Genomic DNA, 18,381 nt, shown 5'->3' with positions numbered 1-18,381 from the left:
CGTCTCGAAGATCCACGAAGACATCAGCGATGTTCCAAGGTATTTGAAACTCAGGCGAACTCAATGTTGAAGATTGAGACACATGTCAAGAAAAGCGTTCGACAATTCTGGTTCGGTTTTCCTACGATTGGAAATTAAATAAGCTACTTCGGTGCTGTTAGTTGAGCGTACCGAAAAAATATTTCATAGTTCTGAGAGATTTGGTACTAAAGTAAATTTATCGGAATTTAAAATCCTCCAAAGATATGACATGGATGTCTGGTCTGACACCGTGAGGCAACCCTGCTGTTGACAGATCTGTTTTTGATGTTTCGCCACTCGTGGAGTGGTCTTCGATCTGAGAATCGTGTATCGAAAGAATTCACGAGGTTTGTGGTAAACGACGAAGAATCACGGAATTGTGTAGAACAGTGAACTGTTAGTCCCTTCGTCCAATTCCTCGGCTTGCCTGAAGTCAAAGCAAGTGCGCCAAGATCATGGGAAATGTGTTGGCCTCGTCGAAACCCATCACTGGTCCCGGTGGCTTACCTCCGCCGATGCCAACAGAAGCGATACCCGCCGCAAGCGATGGAACCGGCGTGAGTGCGGGCAGATCGGCGACGGAATCTAAACCATTGGACAATCCTGGCACCATGGAGGATCTTCACAAGAAATGCAAAGGTACGGTCGCCAAAATACACAGGATCTACCGCCTACATTAGCGGTGTTGCCGTGTGTTGCATAATCACCAAATATTGACAGTTGCGTTTACATGACTCTTTTTTCCTTTCTTTCATATGCGCCTGCTCTCAAATCTGGTTAACATGGCTATAGATGTGATGCCAGTAAACTTTGAAGGAGCCAAATTAATGATCAACAAGGGACTGAGCAATCACTTTCAGGTGTCACATACGATCAACTTAAATTCCTCGAATACTAGCGGTTACCGTTTCGGCGCCATGTACGTCGGTACGAAACAGCTGTCCCCAACGGAAGCATTCCCCGTTGTGCTTGGGGACATTGATCCTTCGGGAAACCTGAATGCAAACATTATTCACCAGTTGACTCCGCAGGTTCGGTGCAAATTTGCTTCTCAGGTATGTGCGAACAAAACTCCCTTGGGTATACGACCTTTAAGAAATAATACTATCTTTTGGTCACTTTTAGATCCAAAGCAGTAAGGTCACTGCCGCCCAACTAACGACGGACTATAAGGGATCGAACTACACGACCTCGCTTACCGTTGGTAACCCAAATCTAATCAATAACTCTGGTGTCATTGTGGCACACTACTTACAAGCCGTTACCAATCATCTGTCTATGGGAGGCGAATTTGCATACCAGTATGGTCCAGCAGTTCCTGGTGGACAAATTGCTTTAATGTCAGCGGCAGCAAGGTTAGTAACCTCATAAAGAGGATCAAATTGTTGCTGGGTTAAAGTAATTCTTATTACCTACTCTTCATTACCATTCCATACGCTACGCAAAGGTATGCCACCGATCTTTTCACATGGTCCGGGACGGTCGGGGCGGCCGGAATTCATCTCTGTTACTACCAGCGTGCCAGCGAGCAGTTGCAAATCGGAGCTGAAGTGGAGACCAGTTTTCGCATGCAGGAAGCCGTTGCCACTATTGGCTATCAAATTGACCTACCAAAGTCGGACCTTGTGTTCCGAGGAATGGTGGACAGCAACTGGACGGTTGGAGCCGTCTTGGAGAAGAAGCTACAGCCCTTACCTTTCACTTTTGCTCTCAGTGGTTTACTGAACCACACAAAAAATCAATTCCGGCTCGGGTGCGGATTGATAGTTGGCTAGAGAGTTGCCAACGTGAAGAGTGAAAGTCAGTCGTCTAGTGCTTGTGGTTGCGGTAGAAGATATTTGATTTGATCAAAATAAGCATTTCCGGAGAATCCTGACACATTCTATGCAGAAAGACTGGGAGGGAGAAAGAAGCAATATGCTCTGGTGTGGCTGCATTAGCAACATCGATGAGAAGACATTATGAATTATGCTACAACATACAACACTACCCAGGGAAAGTAGCAAACAAGTTACTTGTGAGTAATAGCAGAAAATACAATGAACAAACTATTGCAAAATATAGTAACAGAAAGATTTAACAGAGTCATCACCCTGTAGAGGGAAAAGCAAAGTGCTCCTATGATCTATCCCCGTAAACTTTGTTTTGATAATGCTGGTAAGCAGCACTACATATGATCTATCTTGGAATAATATGTTGCTTGTTTCTCGTCTGAAACTGCCCACGCCATAGTGTGTCAAGTCAGAATAAACAAATCGCGAATGCGATCCACAAAAGTAATGCACATCGTACCTCACAGTAAACATCATTGTTCAGTTCGGAATCATCGCCTAGTTAGTATAAGGAAGCGAAGTTATTTTTGCTTCATCGAACAGTCATTCGGTTTTATTAAAAAGCGAAAAACACGACCAGCTTTTGTTATTCACCGCCATTTGTTTAAGATATTTTTTGTTTGCTTTTTCCATTTTTCTCTTCCCCTTTTTCACAAGTATGCATAGTCAAACAACTTGTCCGTAGGTTTGTTTGCTTGCTTGCCACTTGACAACTTTTGTATGGACCAAGCATGGTTGGCTTGTATGCTCGTGGAGACATCTTCATCTGCGTGTTTGGCCCTTTTAAAGCGAATCGTCTCCTTTAGTCTTTACACATCTGCGCCGTCATGACCGCAAGCGGTTCCAACTCTTTCGCTGACATCAGATCGAACTCAGCAACGAAGTAGTAGAAATGCTTGTAGCATGTGTTCACGTGCGCTTCCTGTTGGGGTTAAAGTTCGTCTTTAAATGGTATTGAACTGGAAACCAAGACGATTTCTATTGACTTACCGCGCCAATACTGAAAATCCGATCGAAGTGATGGATGTAGACATGCACAAACACTCGAAACAACCTGGTGAGGATTTTTTTGCATAAACTTGGAAACGTCTTTGGGAATGGCACATCCGTCGACACGGGGAAGAGGTGTTCGTTATTTATCTGGTTTTCCACCCAATCCATAAGCAGCTCGATGTACCGAGGTGCGGGTAGTTGTATGGGCTTTTTGTAGGTTTCACCGTCCGCCCAGAGGTATTCATACTTGGCACCACCGCTCATTGTTTTGCAAGTTGTTTCGTTACAGTACTCCGATATAGTGCCGTAGATGAGATTGATACGGTTGAAGAAATCCACCACATGCACTGCGAGCCAATCGTTCATGTTTTCTCCTTGAGGTAATTTAACCACCTCTTTCAGATTAATCCCAGACTGGAGACTAGCATTAGCCTGCTTGTGCAACGAGTAGCGAATCGTCCCCTGCGTGAAGCGTTTCTTTGGACGAAAGGTTTTCTCCCGCTGGAAAAACTCCAAAAATCCATTCAGGGCCATTTTCGTAGGTCGTCGTTTCGCCACTATTGCGCTGGTTTTGTCCACTGTTGCACAAACTCGAAATTCCGTTGTCGCTAATGCAAAAATATCACCAGAGCTCGGGTTAAATGTTGATATTATTTCCTTTTTTGGGCTCCATTCTGTCTGGCGTATTGGTCACCTTTGCTGCTGAAATGCGAACCATGTTGAAGGCAGAGAAGGTTGTTTCTAAATAAGATTATCCATTTTATGCACGCGACTTACTCCTAGAAGCCTTACTAGTTAAGCTATCCCAGAAATTATCAGCTTGCGTGAGCGGTGGACCAGGATCGAACGGGGTAATCTTCCGCTTTGCGACTGGATTAGCAAACAAACAGATGCCTGATGTAAATTTTCTCTAGTGTTTTGGTCGGAAGGTGGGGAATTCATCGTTCATGTCAACTCAAAGTAAATGAAGTACATGTAGGTGAAACCATAGAAGGCAAGAATGAAGTAAATAGCTTTTTTATTTCGATTGCTATCGTAAAAAATTGCTAAAAATCACTGGGAAATTAAATTGAATCCAATTCCAAGAAATAACTACCTTCCGGTTGGCTACTTGAAAAGAAAAACTCTTTGAGAGTTCGCTTGTGCATATATGCTACCTTTCAGTTTAAATACTTTGGCCACCCATTAGTTTTGCGCAGCTGTAGGACACGCAACCTGAGGTGGTACCGCCTCAGTCTTGAAATTAATAAAATAATCCTGTAAAAAATCGCTCCAAGATTACAAGTACCCCGTTAGATCCGACCCTGATTCTCACTGCGTTGGTTGCAAATGGAGGGAAGCGGTTTTGTGTACCTTTCGTAGGCGAAATTTGTGAATTTTATCCAAGTCTGACGGAGGTTGCGTGAACTGTGTATACCTACAGGAGCACCGTAATTGCGGCGGATTGTGTTGTGTAGTGTGCGTATCGTATGTAGTTCAAGTGAATTCATGTGAGTAACATCGCTTGTCGGGCGGCGGCGGTATGTTTTGGTTGGTGGTTTAAAAATAATACCACAATAATCGTATCGGTTCGAACATAAACACTGTTTTCTGTGCCGTCGAAGAAAAAAGCGTGAAGATGTCGATGATAAAAGTGTTACAATTCGTGAACGGGCTCAAGTCCCGCAACAAGGATGTGCAGAACAAGGCTATCCAGGAGCTGTCGCTGTACGTGAAAACGGAGCTTCGTGAAACACCCGACGACATGTTCTTCGAGGATTTCAATCATTACATATTCGAAATGCTCACCAGCTCGGATAACAATGAGAAGAAAGGAGGAATTTTAGCTATCGGTAATAATCCCTTCCTAAGCACCAAATCGCACGGTTTGTTTTGATTCTATCTTTCTCTGTTTTCTAGATTGTCTCATCAATGGTGATGTTGTGAATACGACGAACAAGATTTCTCGTTATTCGAATAATCTGCGCAACCTGCTACCCGTCAGCGATGTATGCGTTATGGAGCTGGCGGCAAAGGTCCTTGTGAAGCTAGCGTTGCTACCCGGTTCCAACGGGGCCAGTTCATTTGAGTTTGATATCAAGCGGGCATTCGAGTGGCTTTCGGAAGATCGAGCGGAAAACAAGCGACAGGCGGCTGTATTGGTACTGCGCGAGTTAGCGGTTGCCATGCCAACCTTTTTCTACCAGCAAGTGGGAAGCTTCTTCGATCACATTTTTGTTGCCATCAAGGACCCGAAGGCGGTCATTCGCGAAGGTGCCGGCCAGGCGTTGCGGGCAGTGTTGATTCTAACCTCCCAGCGGGAGGGTACCAAGCAGAGTAACAACACCCAGTGGCATATGAACTGTTACGATCAGGCCTTTGAGTGTTTGCGCGAGGTTCCGGTGCGCGAGAAAAACCTCAACCGGGACGACCGCATCCACGGGTCTCTTATCGTGTTCAACGAAATCCTGCGCTGTACGCATGCTGCGTGGGAAAAGAAATACATGCAGCTGGATAGCCTAAATGTAAACCAGAGGCGATCGATAAGACCACAGGCGCAAGGTGAAGGATTCTTTCCTCGTATTCGTGTGCCTTTTATGCAAAAACTTGGAGGACATTCATCCGGTAGACACTCGGGTACGGTCAGCTACAGTTCGCGCTACTACGATGTGGTGACCGATATGAAATTCTTCCGGCAAAACAACAGCGTTCAAGAGAGTGCGCTTTATCGTGCGCTCGTAAAGGAAAAGTATGACACCATATGCCAGACGGTACTCGACCAGCGAAGCTCGAAATCACCCTACGTTATTCAAACCTTGCTAGCTATCTTTCCCCGTTTGGCCGCGTTCAATCGAGAGGAATTCGTCCGTTTGCATTTGCGTACCGTTGTTAGCTATCTGCTGACGCTGCTGCGAAGCAAGGAAAAGGAACGCAATGCAGCCTTCATTGCTCTGGGCTACATTGCGGTGGCAGTAGAAAAGGACATTGAGCCCTACACCAAAAGTATCATGGAGCTGATTGGGAGTGCACTACCACCGAAAGACACGCAGAGCAAGAGAAAAGCTCCGGTAGACCATTCCGTGTTTATGTGCGTAATGCTTCTGGGGCATGCGCTTAGGAGCAGCATTAAACATGAGATTAAAGAAATCATAGCCCCAATGCTTTCGACTGGGCTGAGCCCGGGATTAATTATATGCCTGCGTGAACTGTGCGAAACCGTACCGGAAACGCAGCCGGAAATAACGTCTGGGCTCCTCAAGATCCTGTACTATGTATTGATGAATCGTCCGTTGCCGCAATTTGTTTTACCCAAGTCACACTCGCTCGTTTCCCCCGCCGGATACATGGGTAATTTCGAGCAGCAGCAACTGCAGTCGACACAGCCGGGTCAAGCACAAGTCCACGATACGGCCACCATCGTTCTTGCACTGCAAACACTGGGGACGTTCAATTTCGAAGGCTGCAGTCTGTTGCAGTTCGTGCAGCGCTGCGCAGATCATTTTTTGAACAGTGATCAGCAGGAGATTCGCATCGAAGCAGTCCATACGTGCACGCTTTTATTGAAACTGGCGCTCCTAGCGAATGGAAATAATGGAAACGACGTTTCAGAAACGCTCACACGTACACTCAGTTCGGTGTTGGAAAAAATCCTCGTTGTTGGGATGTCGGACGACGATCCGGCCGTGCGTTTGCGGGTGATGAAATGCCTCGACGAAAGTTTTGACACGCAGCTCGCTCAACCGTGGTTCCTCAATGCGATGATGAATACGCTGTATGACGAGTCGTTCGAGATGCGCGAGCTGGCGATCATCATCGTCGGGAGACTGTCGGTGATCAATCCGGCCTACGTTATGCCCACGCTACGGAAAACCATGGTGCAGCTTCTAACGGAGATGAACCACTCGGGCATCAGCCGAAACAAAGAGCAGAGTGCGAGGATGTTGGATCACCTTATCGTTAGCACACCGCGATTGGTAGCTTCGTACATGAGTCCAATACTGAATTCTCTTGTACCGAAGTTAAAAGAACCCGATCAAAACCCGGGTGTGGTTTTGAACATCCTGCGTGCGATAGGCGACCTGGCCGAGGTGATCGGAGGGTATCATATTTTGCAAAAGTGGACCGACGAGTTGATGCAGCTCCTGCTGGACATGCTCGGTGATGCCGGTTCGACCGAGAAGCGGGCGGTAGCGCTGTGGACGTTCGGACAGCTGGTCAGCGCGACGGGTCAAGTGGTGGTGCCGTACAACAAGTACCCGAATCTAATCGACATCCTAATCAACTTCTTGAAAACCGAGCAGCAACTATACGTACGCCGGGAGACGATCCGTGTGCTAGGCTTACTCGGGGCACTCGATCCGTACAAGCACAAAATGAACCGCGGACTTATCGACAGTCAAACGAGCAATATTCTCATCTCCGTGCCGGATACGAAAAACGAGAATGACAACACGGATCTCTCTACCTCGCAAATGTTGATCAACATGAGCACCCAGTTGGACGAGTACTATCCGGCGGTGGTGATCTCGACGCTAATGAAAATCTTACGTGACCCAACACTCTCCAATCATCACCTGAGCGTGGTGCAAGCGATCACATTCACCTTCACCAGTCTGGGAATCAAGGGAGTACCCTACTTATCGCAGGTTTTGCCTTGCCTTTTGAAAAATATCGTCACGGCCGAGATGAGCCTCAAAGAGTACCTTTTCCAGCAGCTTTCGACATTAATTTCCATCGTAAAGCAGCACATAATAGGCTTCATGGATGATATTTTTGAACTCATCAAGACCTTCTGGACGATGGGAGGAAACGGTGGTCAGACAAATTCGACTGCCGCTGCATCACTGCAGCCCACGATCATTAATCTTGTGGAAAAGATCGCGATAGCCCTTGGGTGCGAATTTAAGGTGTACCTTCCTCAGCTAATGCCACAAATCCTCCGCGTGCTGCTTCACGATACCTCCAAGGATCGCATGGTCACAGTCAAGTTGCTCGGGGCGTTGCGGAACTTTGGCAACAACCTGGATGACTTCTTGCATCTGATCATTCCAGCGATAGTGAAACTGTTCGAACCGATCGACATCCCGCTGAATGTGGCCATCACGGCACTACAAACGATCAACTATCTGGCTGAGGTGCTCGACTTCACCGACTTTTCGTCGCGCATCCTGCATCCGTTGGTACGCGTTCTGGACAACTATCCCGAACTGCGCCCGGTCGCTCTTACAACGCTCTGCTCGATCATGATCCAGCTCGGACGCAAATTTCTGGTCTTTGTGCCGCTCGTTAACCGAGTGATGCTCAAGCACAAGATTGCCTCGGTGGAGTACACGAAGCTGCTAACGAAGCTGCAGAATAACAGCACGCTAGCGCTGGACGACGAGTTCCGCATACGGCAGGCGCGCAATAGAAACCGCGAGATTTCCTTGCCGTGCGATAGTACTATCAAAAAGTTCCCCGTTTCCATGTCCGACCTGGAAACGATGTTCAAGGCCAATCGGCGCGTCTCCAAGGACGACTGGTTGGAGTGGTTGCGCCGTTTGAGCATCATCCTGCTGAAGGAATCGAAAAACCCCGCCCTACGTTCGTGTGCTACACTTGCACAAAACTACCCGCAGCTGCTGAAGGACCTGTTCAACGCTGCATTCGTGTCCTGCTGGTCGGACCTCTCGGATAAGCTCAAGCAAGACCTGGCGCACAGCTTGACCCAGGCGCTGACGGTACAGGACCTGCCGGAGATAACGCAGACCGTGCTGAATCTGGCCGAATTTATGGAGCACTGTGAAAGCTACCCGCTCAAGATCGACTCGAAGATTCTGGGCGAGCGGGCGATGGAGTGTCGGGCGTATGCGAAAGCGCTGCACTACAAGGAAGAAGAGTTCCACCAGACGAAGGAGCACCACCAATCGCTGTTCGAGTCGCTGATCCTGATCAACAACAAGCTGCAGCAGAAGGAGGCCGCCGAGGGACTGCTGGAGTACGCCGGACGACACCGGTCGAGCTCGGAGGAGATGAAGGTGCAGGTCCGGTGGTACGAGAAGTTGCATAGCTGGGAGCAGGCGCGAGCACTGTATGCGGAAAAGTTGAAGGCGAATCCTACCGACCTGGAGTCTCGGCTGGGCAAAATGCGTTGCCTCGAGGCACTGGGCGAGTGGTCCGCCCTGAACGACGTCACGACAGAAAACTGGGACGCGCTGGGGGTGGAAGGGCAGAGTAAGGCAGGTCGGCTGGCCGCGGCGGCCGCATGGGGTCTTCAGGATTGGGAAGGAATGCATCGTTTCGTGCAGTGCATCCCCGAGGACACCCAGGATGGGGCGTTCTATCGTGCGGTGCTGGCCGTGCACAATCGACAGTACGACTTGGCACAGTGTTTGATCGATTCGACGCGCGACCTCCTCGACACGGAGCTCACGGCAATGGCAGGCGAGTCGTACGAACGAGCCTACGGTGCGATGGTGTGCGTGCAGATGCTGGCCGAGCTGGAGGAGGTGATCCAGTACAAGCTCATCCCGGAGCGGCGGGAAACGATTAAATCGATGTGGTGGGACCGGCTGCTCGGAGGCCAACGGCTCGTTGAAGATTGGCAGCGCATCATTCAGGTACACTCGCTGGTCCTCTCGCCCAAGGAGGACATCCGCACGTGGCTAAAGTTTGCTTCACTGTGTCGCAAAAACGGCTCGCTAAAGTTGTCCGAGAAGACACTCGTCATGCTGCTCGAATACGATCCGATGCAGAAGCTCAACCAAGCGCTGCCCATTGACAAACCGCACGTCACGTTCGCGTACACCAAGCACCTGCACATGGCAGGGTACGTGAAGGAAGCGTACGATCATCTCAACCGGTTCGTATCATCATTCGTGCCACACACGGGATTCGCGGCCGCTAGCCCAGGTGCTCCGGAGGAGCTGAAGGACGAAAATCGAAGACTGTTGGCGCGCTGCTACCTCAAGCTGGGTCTCTGGCAGAGTAGCGCCGAGGGTGGAATGAAGGATTCGCAGACGATTAACAGCGTGCTGTCGTGCTATGGACGTGCGACCAAGCACGACCCGAACTGGTACAAGGCGTGGCACAACTGGGCGTACATGAACTTCGAAGTGGTGCAGACGAAAAAACAACAGGACGAGTTCACCAAAAACCCGGGCAGTGCGGCAGAGCGGACCATGATCAAACACTACGCCGTCCCGGCAGTGCGCGGCTTCTTCCAGTCGATCAACCTGTCGCAGGGCAACTCGCTGCAGGACACGCTCCGGCTGTTGACGCTTTGGTTTGACCATGCGCAGTACGAGGAAGTGTACGAAGCGCTCGTCGAGGGAATGCGGGTGATCGATAAGAATACCTGGTTGCAGGTGATCCCGCAGCTGATTGCCCGCATCGACACACCACGCAACCTTGTCGGTCAACTAATCCACTACCTGCTAACCGAGATTGGCAAAACGCACCCGCAGGCTCTGGTTTACCCGCTGACCGTGGCTTCCAAGTCGGCTCCCGGAACCCGTAAACAAGCGGCTCACAAAATCCTCACCAACATGTGCGAGCATTCATCGACGCTCGTCAACCAGGTGCTGCTTATCAGCGAAGAGCTCATCCGTGTTGCCATCCTATGGCACGAACAGTGGCACGAAGGGCTAGAGGAAGCATCTCGCCTGTACTTTGGTGACCACAATGTGGCGGGAATGTTGGCGATCCTCGAACCCCTGCACGCAATGCTCCAGCGGGGACCGCAGACTCTGAAGGAATCGTCGTTCAATCAGGCGTACGGGCGCGATCTAACGGAGGCGCAGGAATGGTGCAAACATTACAAGGTAGGTAACTCGTAGGTAGCTTCGCGAATCTGCAGCTGATTAATCGCTCCTCCCACCTCCTTTTTTTTATAGAATTCTCGAAACATCCATGATTTGAATCAAGCGTGGGATCTGTACTACCACGTCTTCCGGCGCATCTCCCGTCAACTGGTGCAACTGACCTCGCTCGAGCTGCAGTACGTCAGTCCGAAGCTGTTAGCGTGTCGCAACTTGGAGCTGGCCGTACCGGGCAGCTACACGCCGGGTCAGAATCTGATTTGTATTGCGAGCATCGATCCGAACCTCTCGATCATAAGCTCTAAGCAGCGTCCCCGCAAGCTTACCATTCGCGGTTCGAACGGTAAGAACTACATGTTCCTGCTGAAGGGTCACGAGGACTTACGCCAGGACGAACGCGTCATGCAGCTGTTCGGTTTGGTCAATACACTGCTGCTGAACGATCGAGATACGTTTCGTCGTAATCTCACCATCCAGCGGTACGCCGTCATTCCGCTCAGCACCAACTCGGGCCTGATCGGTTGGGTGCCGAACTGCGACACACTGCACAAGTTGATTCGAGAGTATCGTGATTCGAAGAAGACGATGCTCAACATCGAACACCGGATAATGCTGCGAATGGCACCGGACTACGATCATCTCACGCTAATGCAGAAAGTGGAAGTGTTTGAGCATGCGCTCGAGCAGACGAAGGGCGACGATCTGGCAAAGCTGCTGTGGCTCAAGAGCCCCTCGTCGGAGGTGTGGTTCGATCGGCGCACCAACTACATTCGCTCGCTAGCGGTGATGTCGATGGTTGGCTACATTCTCGGCCTTGGCGATCGCCACCCATCGAATCTGATGTTGGATCGGCTGAGTGGAAAAATTCTGCACATTGACTTTGGCGATTGTTTCGAGGCAAGTACCCCGGGGTAAGTAAAGGCGGCTAAAGGCCTATTCATTGAAGCGTATCTATATTCCAACAGGTTGCGATGACGCGAGAAAAGTTCCCGGAGAAAATTCCCTTCCGTCTAACGCGCATGCTGATCAACGCGATGGAAGTGACGGGCATTGAGGGAACGTACCGGCGCACGTGCGAAAGCGTCATGCACGTGCTGAGACGTAACAAGGACAGTCTAATGGCGGTACTGGAAGCGTTCGTGTACGACCCGCTGCTGAACTGGCGACTGGTCGAGGCGGATCGCCTGCGCCGGTCGAAGAATGCAGGGGACATGGAAGGCGCATCGGGAAGCATGGATGACGACTCGATACTGAGCTATAATGCCCGACGCGACGCCCGGATGAATGAGCTGAATGCAGGTATGATGAACATGACCGTCGGTGGGAATGGTGGTGGTGGGCAGGCGCAACAACAGGGTACCGCAATCAATGCTGCGGCCAGAGGAGCCGTAGCTACCGTTCCGGTCCCCAACCCGGATGGTGTGCAGGCAACCACCAGTGGTGGTGCTGTCCCTGCGGTTGGCGGAGGAGACGTGCCGGATGGAAATACGGCAGCGCAGCAAAATCCGGTAGATGTGACGAACAAGAAAGCACGCGCGATCGTTGACCGGGTGAAGGATAAGTTGACTGGTAAAGACTTCGGCAAACCCGAACCAGTGGCCGTCAATCGGCAGATTGATCTGCTCATTCAGCAAGCTACAAGTAACGAAAACCTCTGCCAGTGCTACATTGGCTGGTGTCCTTTCTGGTAACTGTATCGGCATGAGGTTCAGCTCGACTACCCAAGATGGGTTTGTTATACTATTTTTGTTTTTCCTGATAGAGTTCCTGCCTTGTCACTTTATGTAAATACTGCTCCATCCGCTTGAAAAATTACTTTTCCTTTATTCTTTTTAAATTAATGTAAATTGAACCAAATACAAAACAAAGTTACTATATTATGAATACGTTTTTTCTGCAAGGTTCGGTTTGTTGCACTAATTCCACACAAAATATATGATTCTAATATAGGAAATAAAGTAAGCCAGCAACATCGCTTCACAAAATTGAATAAAATTAAGTTTTTATTTCATATGCAGCATGTAAATACGAACCGTACGCGCTAGAACAATGGATCAGGGTGAATCTAACGTCGATCGTTACGTTGATCATAATAATCATCACGTTCCTTCCCACGCTGCTCACGATGGCGATCGTGTTGGCGGTTGCGATCGTGCTGGCGGTGGTCTCTTTCGCGGTATTCATCCCTTCTGTTCTCTTCGTGCCGTCTTGCATAAGGATCCCCGTGTCCACCATACCCACGTTCGCGCTCGCGTTCGTCATGCCGTCCTCGTTGGCGTTCTACGTGTTGCGCTTCACGTTCGCTCCGTTTGACCTCGGTACGTTTTTTGTCTTCTTTGTCATACCGGTTTCCATCCGTTTTCTTGGATTCCTTTTGCTGACTGTGTTTTGACTTCGATGAGTCCTTTTTTGTGTTGCCTTCTTTTTGCTTCTGGTGTTTGCCAGTTTTTGAAGATTTATCCTTCTTCTTTTGCCTCCTTTTTCGTGCACTATCAGAATCCGAACTGCTGCTGTCCGAGTCAGAGTCGCTCGAAGACGACGAGGACGAATCCGACGAAGAGGAAGAAGAATCCGAGCTGTCGGAACTATCGGAACTATTCGAGTCCTTCGTCTTGCCTGAAACTGCTGGAGCCGCCGGCAGCGGTTGGATGACCGGTTTTGGTGCATGCTTCAGAAAATCACGTAATTCATCCGTCAGCCCGCCAAGGCCGATGGACGTAAAGAAGTTGATGGCAAAGCGGGTATTTTTGGGATTGTCTCGCGGGAAAAGCCCCGAGAAGGGTTCTTGAAGGGTTGGATCCTTGAGACGGGCACTCAACTTTACCAGTCCCATATACTCGGCCAATTCTTGGAAGAGAATTTTAATGAAAATACGACTAGAGCTGGTCGTATCCTCTTCGTTCAACCGTATACACTGCAGCGAATCCCAACCGATGGAGTCGGTAAACAGGAGGTGGGCAAAGAATTTGCTCACGTTGCGTAAACGATTCGTGTCGAGACGGTGTGTCGTAGAGTAAGTGTCCTGAAAGATCTGCTCAAACGGGCCAATATAGATTTTGTTGATCATACAAAACCGTTGCGCCAACAGACCGTAGAATTTTTCGTATGTGCGCTGCTCGGCGCAGCAATCAAGAAACATGTGACAAAGCTCTTGTTCTTGTCCCGGTTTCAACTCCATCTTCATCAACTTATGGGCACACTCTTCATAATCCAAACTAGAGTGAATCGTCAGGTAGATCGTACGTCGCAGGGCGATCAGGTTAGTTTCGGTATTGTCAATGATAGCATCCTGCTTCTTTGCACCTCCTTCTTCACCGTCCGAATCACTTCCTTCTTCATCGTCGTCCGAATCACTATCACCACTCGATGAGTCACCGCCGCTACCATCATTCTCATCGTCATCTTCAGCGTCACTGCCGAGGATTTCCTTGCTGATCTCCTTGTACTTCGTCTCGTTCTGCTCGTACTCTGGATCCACCTTAAACACATCTATAAAGAGAAAAGATAGTCTGTAAGTTCATGATTTCTGCTACTCATTACGATCTGTTTGCTTACTTAGAATGTCCTGAGTTTCAGTTGCTTCGTCCAGCATGATGAGATGCGTGAACTGATCATCTTCCTCCACCAGTTCCAGTGCATCGATGACGGCCACATGATCTTTAAAACCATCCTTACGAATCTGGAACACTACTTCGATCATGTATTGAACACGCTTGTCCAGCTTACCCTCGTGTAGGATGTTCTTCAGCATCTCAAAAATCGCATTGATACCCTTTCCGGACACCTCCGTCAGTTTTTGACCCACCTCCTTCAAAAAGGCGATCGCCACTTCCACCGAGTCATCGGTTGGATTTTCCACCAAGAGGGTGAGAATCTCCAGGGCAAGAATTTCATGAGCAACGCGTTGGTTCACTAGGTGGGCCACAAAGCGAGATGCCGACAGACAGATGGCTTTGTCGTTACGTCGGAAACCTCGCTTAAATTGGATCACCAGTCGGTTTAGGAGCAGCTCTCCAATGTTTGGAAACTTTGAGTTAATGATGGCAACGAGGGCCGCATACACGTGCGTAAAAGTAGGCGATGCGGCTTGAGCTTGAATGATCGATCGGCAAAGCAAGCCTCGTCCACGAATAATGTTTTCGCGCAATAACTCCCGTGTGATAACGCCAATGTTGTCCACATTGACTTTGTTAATGAATCCGTGGATGGATTTTTTCAACGCTTCCCAAGAAATACGTTGGTATGCTGCCGATGTTTTGTCCGTAATTTCTGCCTGCATCATGCGTAGTTTGGCTGGCGGAATGTAAGCTCCACCCGTCTTGGATGTCAACAAATCGACCGTTTTGCGAATCGCCGGTTTTTCGCTGCGGAGCAATACCTCGTCACCTTCCTCTTTGCGATCCGCCAGGGCCGGCCGGTTACGCTCCGCATTCGGATATTCTCCCCTGCGCCTTGGTGAATCATCCCTACGGCTTCGATGGTACCTAGGACGTGATCGAGATCGAGATCGGGAACGCGAGTAGGATCGTTTGCGGTCTCTTCTACGGCTCTCCTTATGCCGAGGACGTGAACGAGAACGAGAACGGGAACGGGAACGTGATCGGGAGCGGTGCCGCGAACGGCTCCTTTGGCGCCTTCTATTTGTGCTACTACCTTTTTCTTTACTTCGTTCGTCATCGCGAGATAATCGAGTATCCGAACGGGAACGTGAACGTGAACGGGAATGTGAAAGGTCAGAACGAACTTCGCCTTCCTCTATAACATCATTCCTTCGAGTGACTACCGATTTTAAGCGATTCGATGGCGGACTGCTGCTGCTTTCCACGGAGCGTCGTCTTTTGCGTTCTTCGTCCTGAGCTTTTTCATTCTTATCCTGTTCCTCCGCGGGTTTGCTCACAATTGGTTCAACGAGATCAGGCATCACTCGTGGATGTTTGAAGAGTTGAACAAAAACTTATTGAATCCGCGCGTCGCAATAATCGTGAAAACTTTAGGAAAACTGTTTCGTAAACACCACACAACACCAAGCTGCCACACTTCTAAAAGTCACAACCCCGCCTGAGCAAAAATGTCAAATACTCAAGGTTGCCATAGATTCAAGCTGAAACTCTATTGAATATGCAGGTCGTTTTTACCATATTTTTAATGCACAATGTATTTAAAATATTTTCGAATATGTTCTTTAGAAATTGATATCCATTTGATATCAAATTACTAACAGTAATCAAACAAAATTAGATCTCGTTGTTTTGTAAATTACTCTAAGCTGGCAGCACTGCTACCATGCTTTTTTAAAGGTAAACAAAACATTTACCCGCAGACAGCATTTTACCAGCAGACAGCGCAGATTAGCATATAAAAACGTGATTTTCATGAAAAATGGCTAAAGACAGCGCAAATTTTGTGTTACCGTCTCCAAAGTTCCAGGACGAAGTGAAGAAATCGTTGGACAACTACAGTCGTCATTTGAATCCCCACTTTTCAACACCCAGTGGTATGTTGCTTCCAAGTGATAAACAACCACCGCCAATGTACGGACCACGCGGATCTACAGTTCCTCCTCAGTACATGAACTTCTCGAGGAAACGACCAGCTTCCTCCAATTTGCTATCAAGTGGTCAAAACGCCAGACCATTTCAGCAAAATGGGCACCACAATCCTCGGCAGCCTTTCAGGAATGGTAGAGGCTCTCATAACCAGCGCGGAGGTCGATCGTACGGTGGGCCGCAAAATGGTGGCCTCGACAAAGAAGTCATTCCGGACTTGCTCCGTCTCGATTGGAAACTGTGGTGTGAAGGGTGTGATGTTAATTGTCGTAGTGACGAAGAATATCAAACCCACGTGGCCAACCACACGCCATGCTCTGTTTCGGAGTGCAAATTCGTTGGACATCCGATGATCATGAAGAGACACGCAAGGCAGGCGCACAGCCAACAGGTAGCTGGTAAACAAGTTGGCCCTGGTCCATCAAAAGAAGAGATTGAGCAGTGGAAAGAGGAACGTCGGAAACGTTATCCAACGAAGGACAACGTAATTCTACGGCAGCAAGCGCAAGAAGAGCGGATTAACCGGGGTGAACGTATCGTGGAAAACAAGGATCGTTTTCCTAATCGCCCGGGGCCACAACAGGAGAAACCGGATAGAAAGGAGTCTGTGCAACCTAATTATCCAAAACGGCAGAAGCGGAGGAGGCGGAATAAGGCACACATGCAAGTAGCTGCTGTGCTACAGGCAAATGAAAGGGTACCTTTCGGGGGTACTTCCGCGCTAAAGTATAAACAAGAGACAGGGAACAATGCTCTCGGTATGCTAGGAGAGTACGGAACCGACAGCGATGATTCATCGGAAAGCGAAGAATTGGGGAACATGGAGCCAGTAAAAAACGAGGATCTACCTTCAAAAACTATGAACAATGAATATGTTCCCAGTGAAGGGGAAATAGTTGAAGAAGAAAAGGTAGATCATGTGGAACCAAAGGTTTCTTCGGCTGCATCAAGCGAAGTGTTAAGCAATGACCATGTTTTGAATCAAAACGAGGATCTAGAAATGGTTCCTAGTGCAGGTACTGGAACCGTCGAACTAAAAGAGACCGAGTCTACGGAAGGTGCTAAGATAGTTCAGTTAGCGGTCAAATCAGAGAATGAATCTACAGCTAACCATGTTCAACGTTCACAACAGGTTCCTAGTGCAGGTACTGAATCCGTCGAACTGAAAGAGATCGAATCTACGGAAGGTGCTAAGACAGTTCAGTTAGCGGGCAAATCAGAGAATGAATCTAAAGCTAACCATGTTCAACGTTCACAACAGAACAAGCAAAAGCAGATGTCGTCGGGTAGGCAAATACGAAAAGAAAAAAAGTGGTTATTAGATTACTCGAAGCTTCGAAGATCCAATCAGAACACAATGTTAGAAAAGTTACTGGATTCCGATATAAGACACGAGAGAAATGTTTTGTTGCAATGCGTGCGGCACGTTGTTGTAAATAATTTCTTTGGTATCGGTCAACCGAAGGCAGAAAATGCTACCAGTAGTAATCCTAAAGAAGAAATAAAGGAATGATTTTTTAGACCAAGCAAGGGGCGAATTTATTATTGAAGCATAACACCAGCGGTGTTTGAAGCAGCGTTTTGTCCAACGCGATTACTCTGCATGCGATTAGCTTGAATGTAACGCATTTTGCATTCCTCCAGGTCCTTGATGCGTGACTTCACGTGTTGAATACGATGCCAGGCCATTTGCAGCACCTTAGCTGACGCGTATCCTGACCCTTCGTGTGGTTGACCGGTCGACACTTGAGTTAGATAATTGATTTGTTCAGAAAGTTTCGTTTCTACGTTATTTAGCGATTTTAGGTACTGGTTAACATTGGTTTCGGTGGCCTTTTGACTTGTTTTTTCCTTGCTTAATTCCGTAAAGGCAGCACCTGCGAAAGGAAATGATAAGATAATATGTTCAAGCGCAGTTCTTCAACGTAACGAGAATGTCTTACCGGCACTCTGCAAGCACAAGATGAGCTCCCTTTCGATAAGATCAAGTGCTTGTATTTTGTCTATAGCAGTCATTTTTTAACCTGAATTGTTGTTAACCTCAGGAGAAGGACTCTTTTGGTCGTACGATGATGCTTTCTATTGTTTTTTACTGAGCAAGTTGTTTTGACAGCGATGGTTTAGCATTGACCAAGATGCGTTTGAATACATAGGCTGGTTCAATCTTACTATTGTTGGCTTCATACTCAATTTTGATTGAGAATGCAATCC

At 48.5% G+C, this 18,381-nt stretch overlaps 6 protein-coding genes across 10 annotated transcripts; 3 read left to right on the top strand and 3 right to left on the bottom strand.

The window, feature by feature from the left end:
• Window positions 1-331: 331 nt before the first annotated feature.
• Window positions 332-2,447, top strand: LOC131266766 (mitochondrial import receptor subunit TOM40 homolog 1-like). The gene is made up of 4 exons (XM_058269396.1): window positions 332-660; window positions 814-1,076; window positions 1,147-1,376; window positions 1,469-2,447. The coding sequence occupies exons 1-4, from the start codon at window positions 477-479 to the stop codon at window positions 1,794-1,796; spliced, it is 1,005 nt and encodes a 334-aa protein (XP_058125379.1). The 5' UTR covers window positions 332-476; the 3' UTR covers window positions 1,797-2,447.
• On the bottom strand, window positions 2,384-3,768 carry LOC131266768 (MOB kinase activator-like 3). Of its 2 annotated transcripts, none has more exons than XM_058269397.1 (3): window positions 3,639-3,768; window positions 2,844-3,548; window positions 2,384-2,775 (listed from the first exon to the last, which is right to left on the bottom strand). In XM_058269397.1, exons 2-3 carry the CDS (start codon window positions 3,378-3,380, stop codon window positions 2,656-2,658), a joined length of 657 nt encoding a protein of 218 aa, XP_058125380.1. In that variant the 5' UTR covers window positions 3,381-3,548; window positions 3,639-3,768; the 3' UTR covers window positions 2,384-2,655. The 2 variants fall into 2 exon arrangements, with proteins under 2 accessions (XP_058125380.1, XP_058125381.1); XM_058269398.1 differs by having other exon boundaries at window positions 2,844-3,545; window positions 3,639-3,767.
• Window positions 3,769-4,464: 696 nt separating this feature from the next.
• Window positions 4,465-12,608, top strand: LOC131266893 (serine/threonine-protein kinase Tor). 4 transcript variants are annotated; one of them, XM_058269579.1, is made up of 6 exons: window positions 4,465-4,678; window positions 4,746-6,173; window positions 6,219-10,627; window positions 10,700-11,521; window positions 11,590-11,918; window positions 12,084-12,608. In XM_058269579.1, the coding sequence occupies exons 1-6, from the start codon at window positions 4,465-4,467 to the stop codon at window positions 12,313-12,315; spliced, it is 7,434 nt and encodes a 2,477-aa protein (XP_058125562.1). In that variant the 3' UTR covers window positions 12,316-12,608. The 4 variants fall into 4 exon arrangements, with proteins under 4 accessions (XP_058125562.1, XP_058125561.1, XP_058125560.1 ...); XM_058269578.1 differs by having other exon boundaries at window positions 11,590-11,959; window positions 12,092-12,608; XM_058269577.1 differs by having other exon boundaries at window positions 11,590-12,608.
• A 1-nt stretch (window position 12,609) lies between these two features.
• Window positions 12,610-15,636, bottom strand: LOC131266894 (pre-mRNA-splicing factor CWC22 homolog). Its single transcript, XM_058269580.1, has 2 exons — window positions 14,180-15,636; window positions 12,610-14,113 (listed from the first exon to the last, which is right to left on the bottom strand). Exons 1-2 carry the CDS (start codon window positions 15,543-15,545, stop codon window positions 12,690-12,692), a joined length of 2,790 nt encoding a protein of 929 aa, XP_058125563.1. The 5' UTR covers window positions 15,546-15,636; the 3' UTR covers window positions 12,610-12,689.
• Window positions 15,637-15,973: 337 nt separating this feature from the next.
• Window positions 15,974-17,696, top strand: LOC131267605 (FMR1-interacting protein NUFIP1). The gene is made up of 2 exons (XM_058270523.1): window positions 15,974-16,188; window positions 16,255-17,696. Exons 1-2 carry the CDS (start codon window positions 16,004-16,006, stop codon window positions 17,681-17,683), a joined length of 1,614 nt encoding a protein of 537 aa, XP_058126506.1. The 5' UTR covers window positions 15,974-16,003; the 3' UTR covers window positions 17,684-17,696.
• Window positions 17,690-18,274, bottom strand: LOC131267606 (mediator of RNA polymerase II transcription subunit 11). The gene is made up of 2 exons (XM_058270524.1): window positions 18,114-18,274; window positions 17,690-18,047 (listed from the first exon to the last, which is right to left on the bottom strand). The coding sequence occupies exons 1-2, from the start codon at window positions 18,184-18,186 to the stop codon at window positions 17,713-17,715; spliced, it is 408 nt and encodes a 135-aa protein (XP_058126507.1). The 5' UTR covers window positions 18,187-18,274; the 3' UTR covers window positions 17,690-17,712.
• Window positions 18,275-18,381: the final 107 nt, after the last annotated feature.

The sequence above is a fragment of the Anopheles coustani genome, chromosome 2 (assembly GCF_943734705.1).
Source record: "Anopheles coustani chromosome 2, idAnoCousDA_361_x.2, whole genome shotgun sequence".
Classification (NCBI taxonomy): domain Eukaryota; kingdom Metazoa; phylum Arthropoda; class Insecta; order Diptera; family Culicidae; genus Anopheles; species Anopheles coustani.
This window is presented reverse-complemented; position numbering and strand designations above follow the sequence as displayed.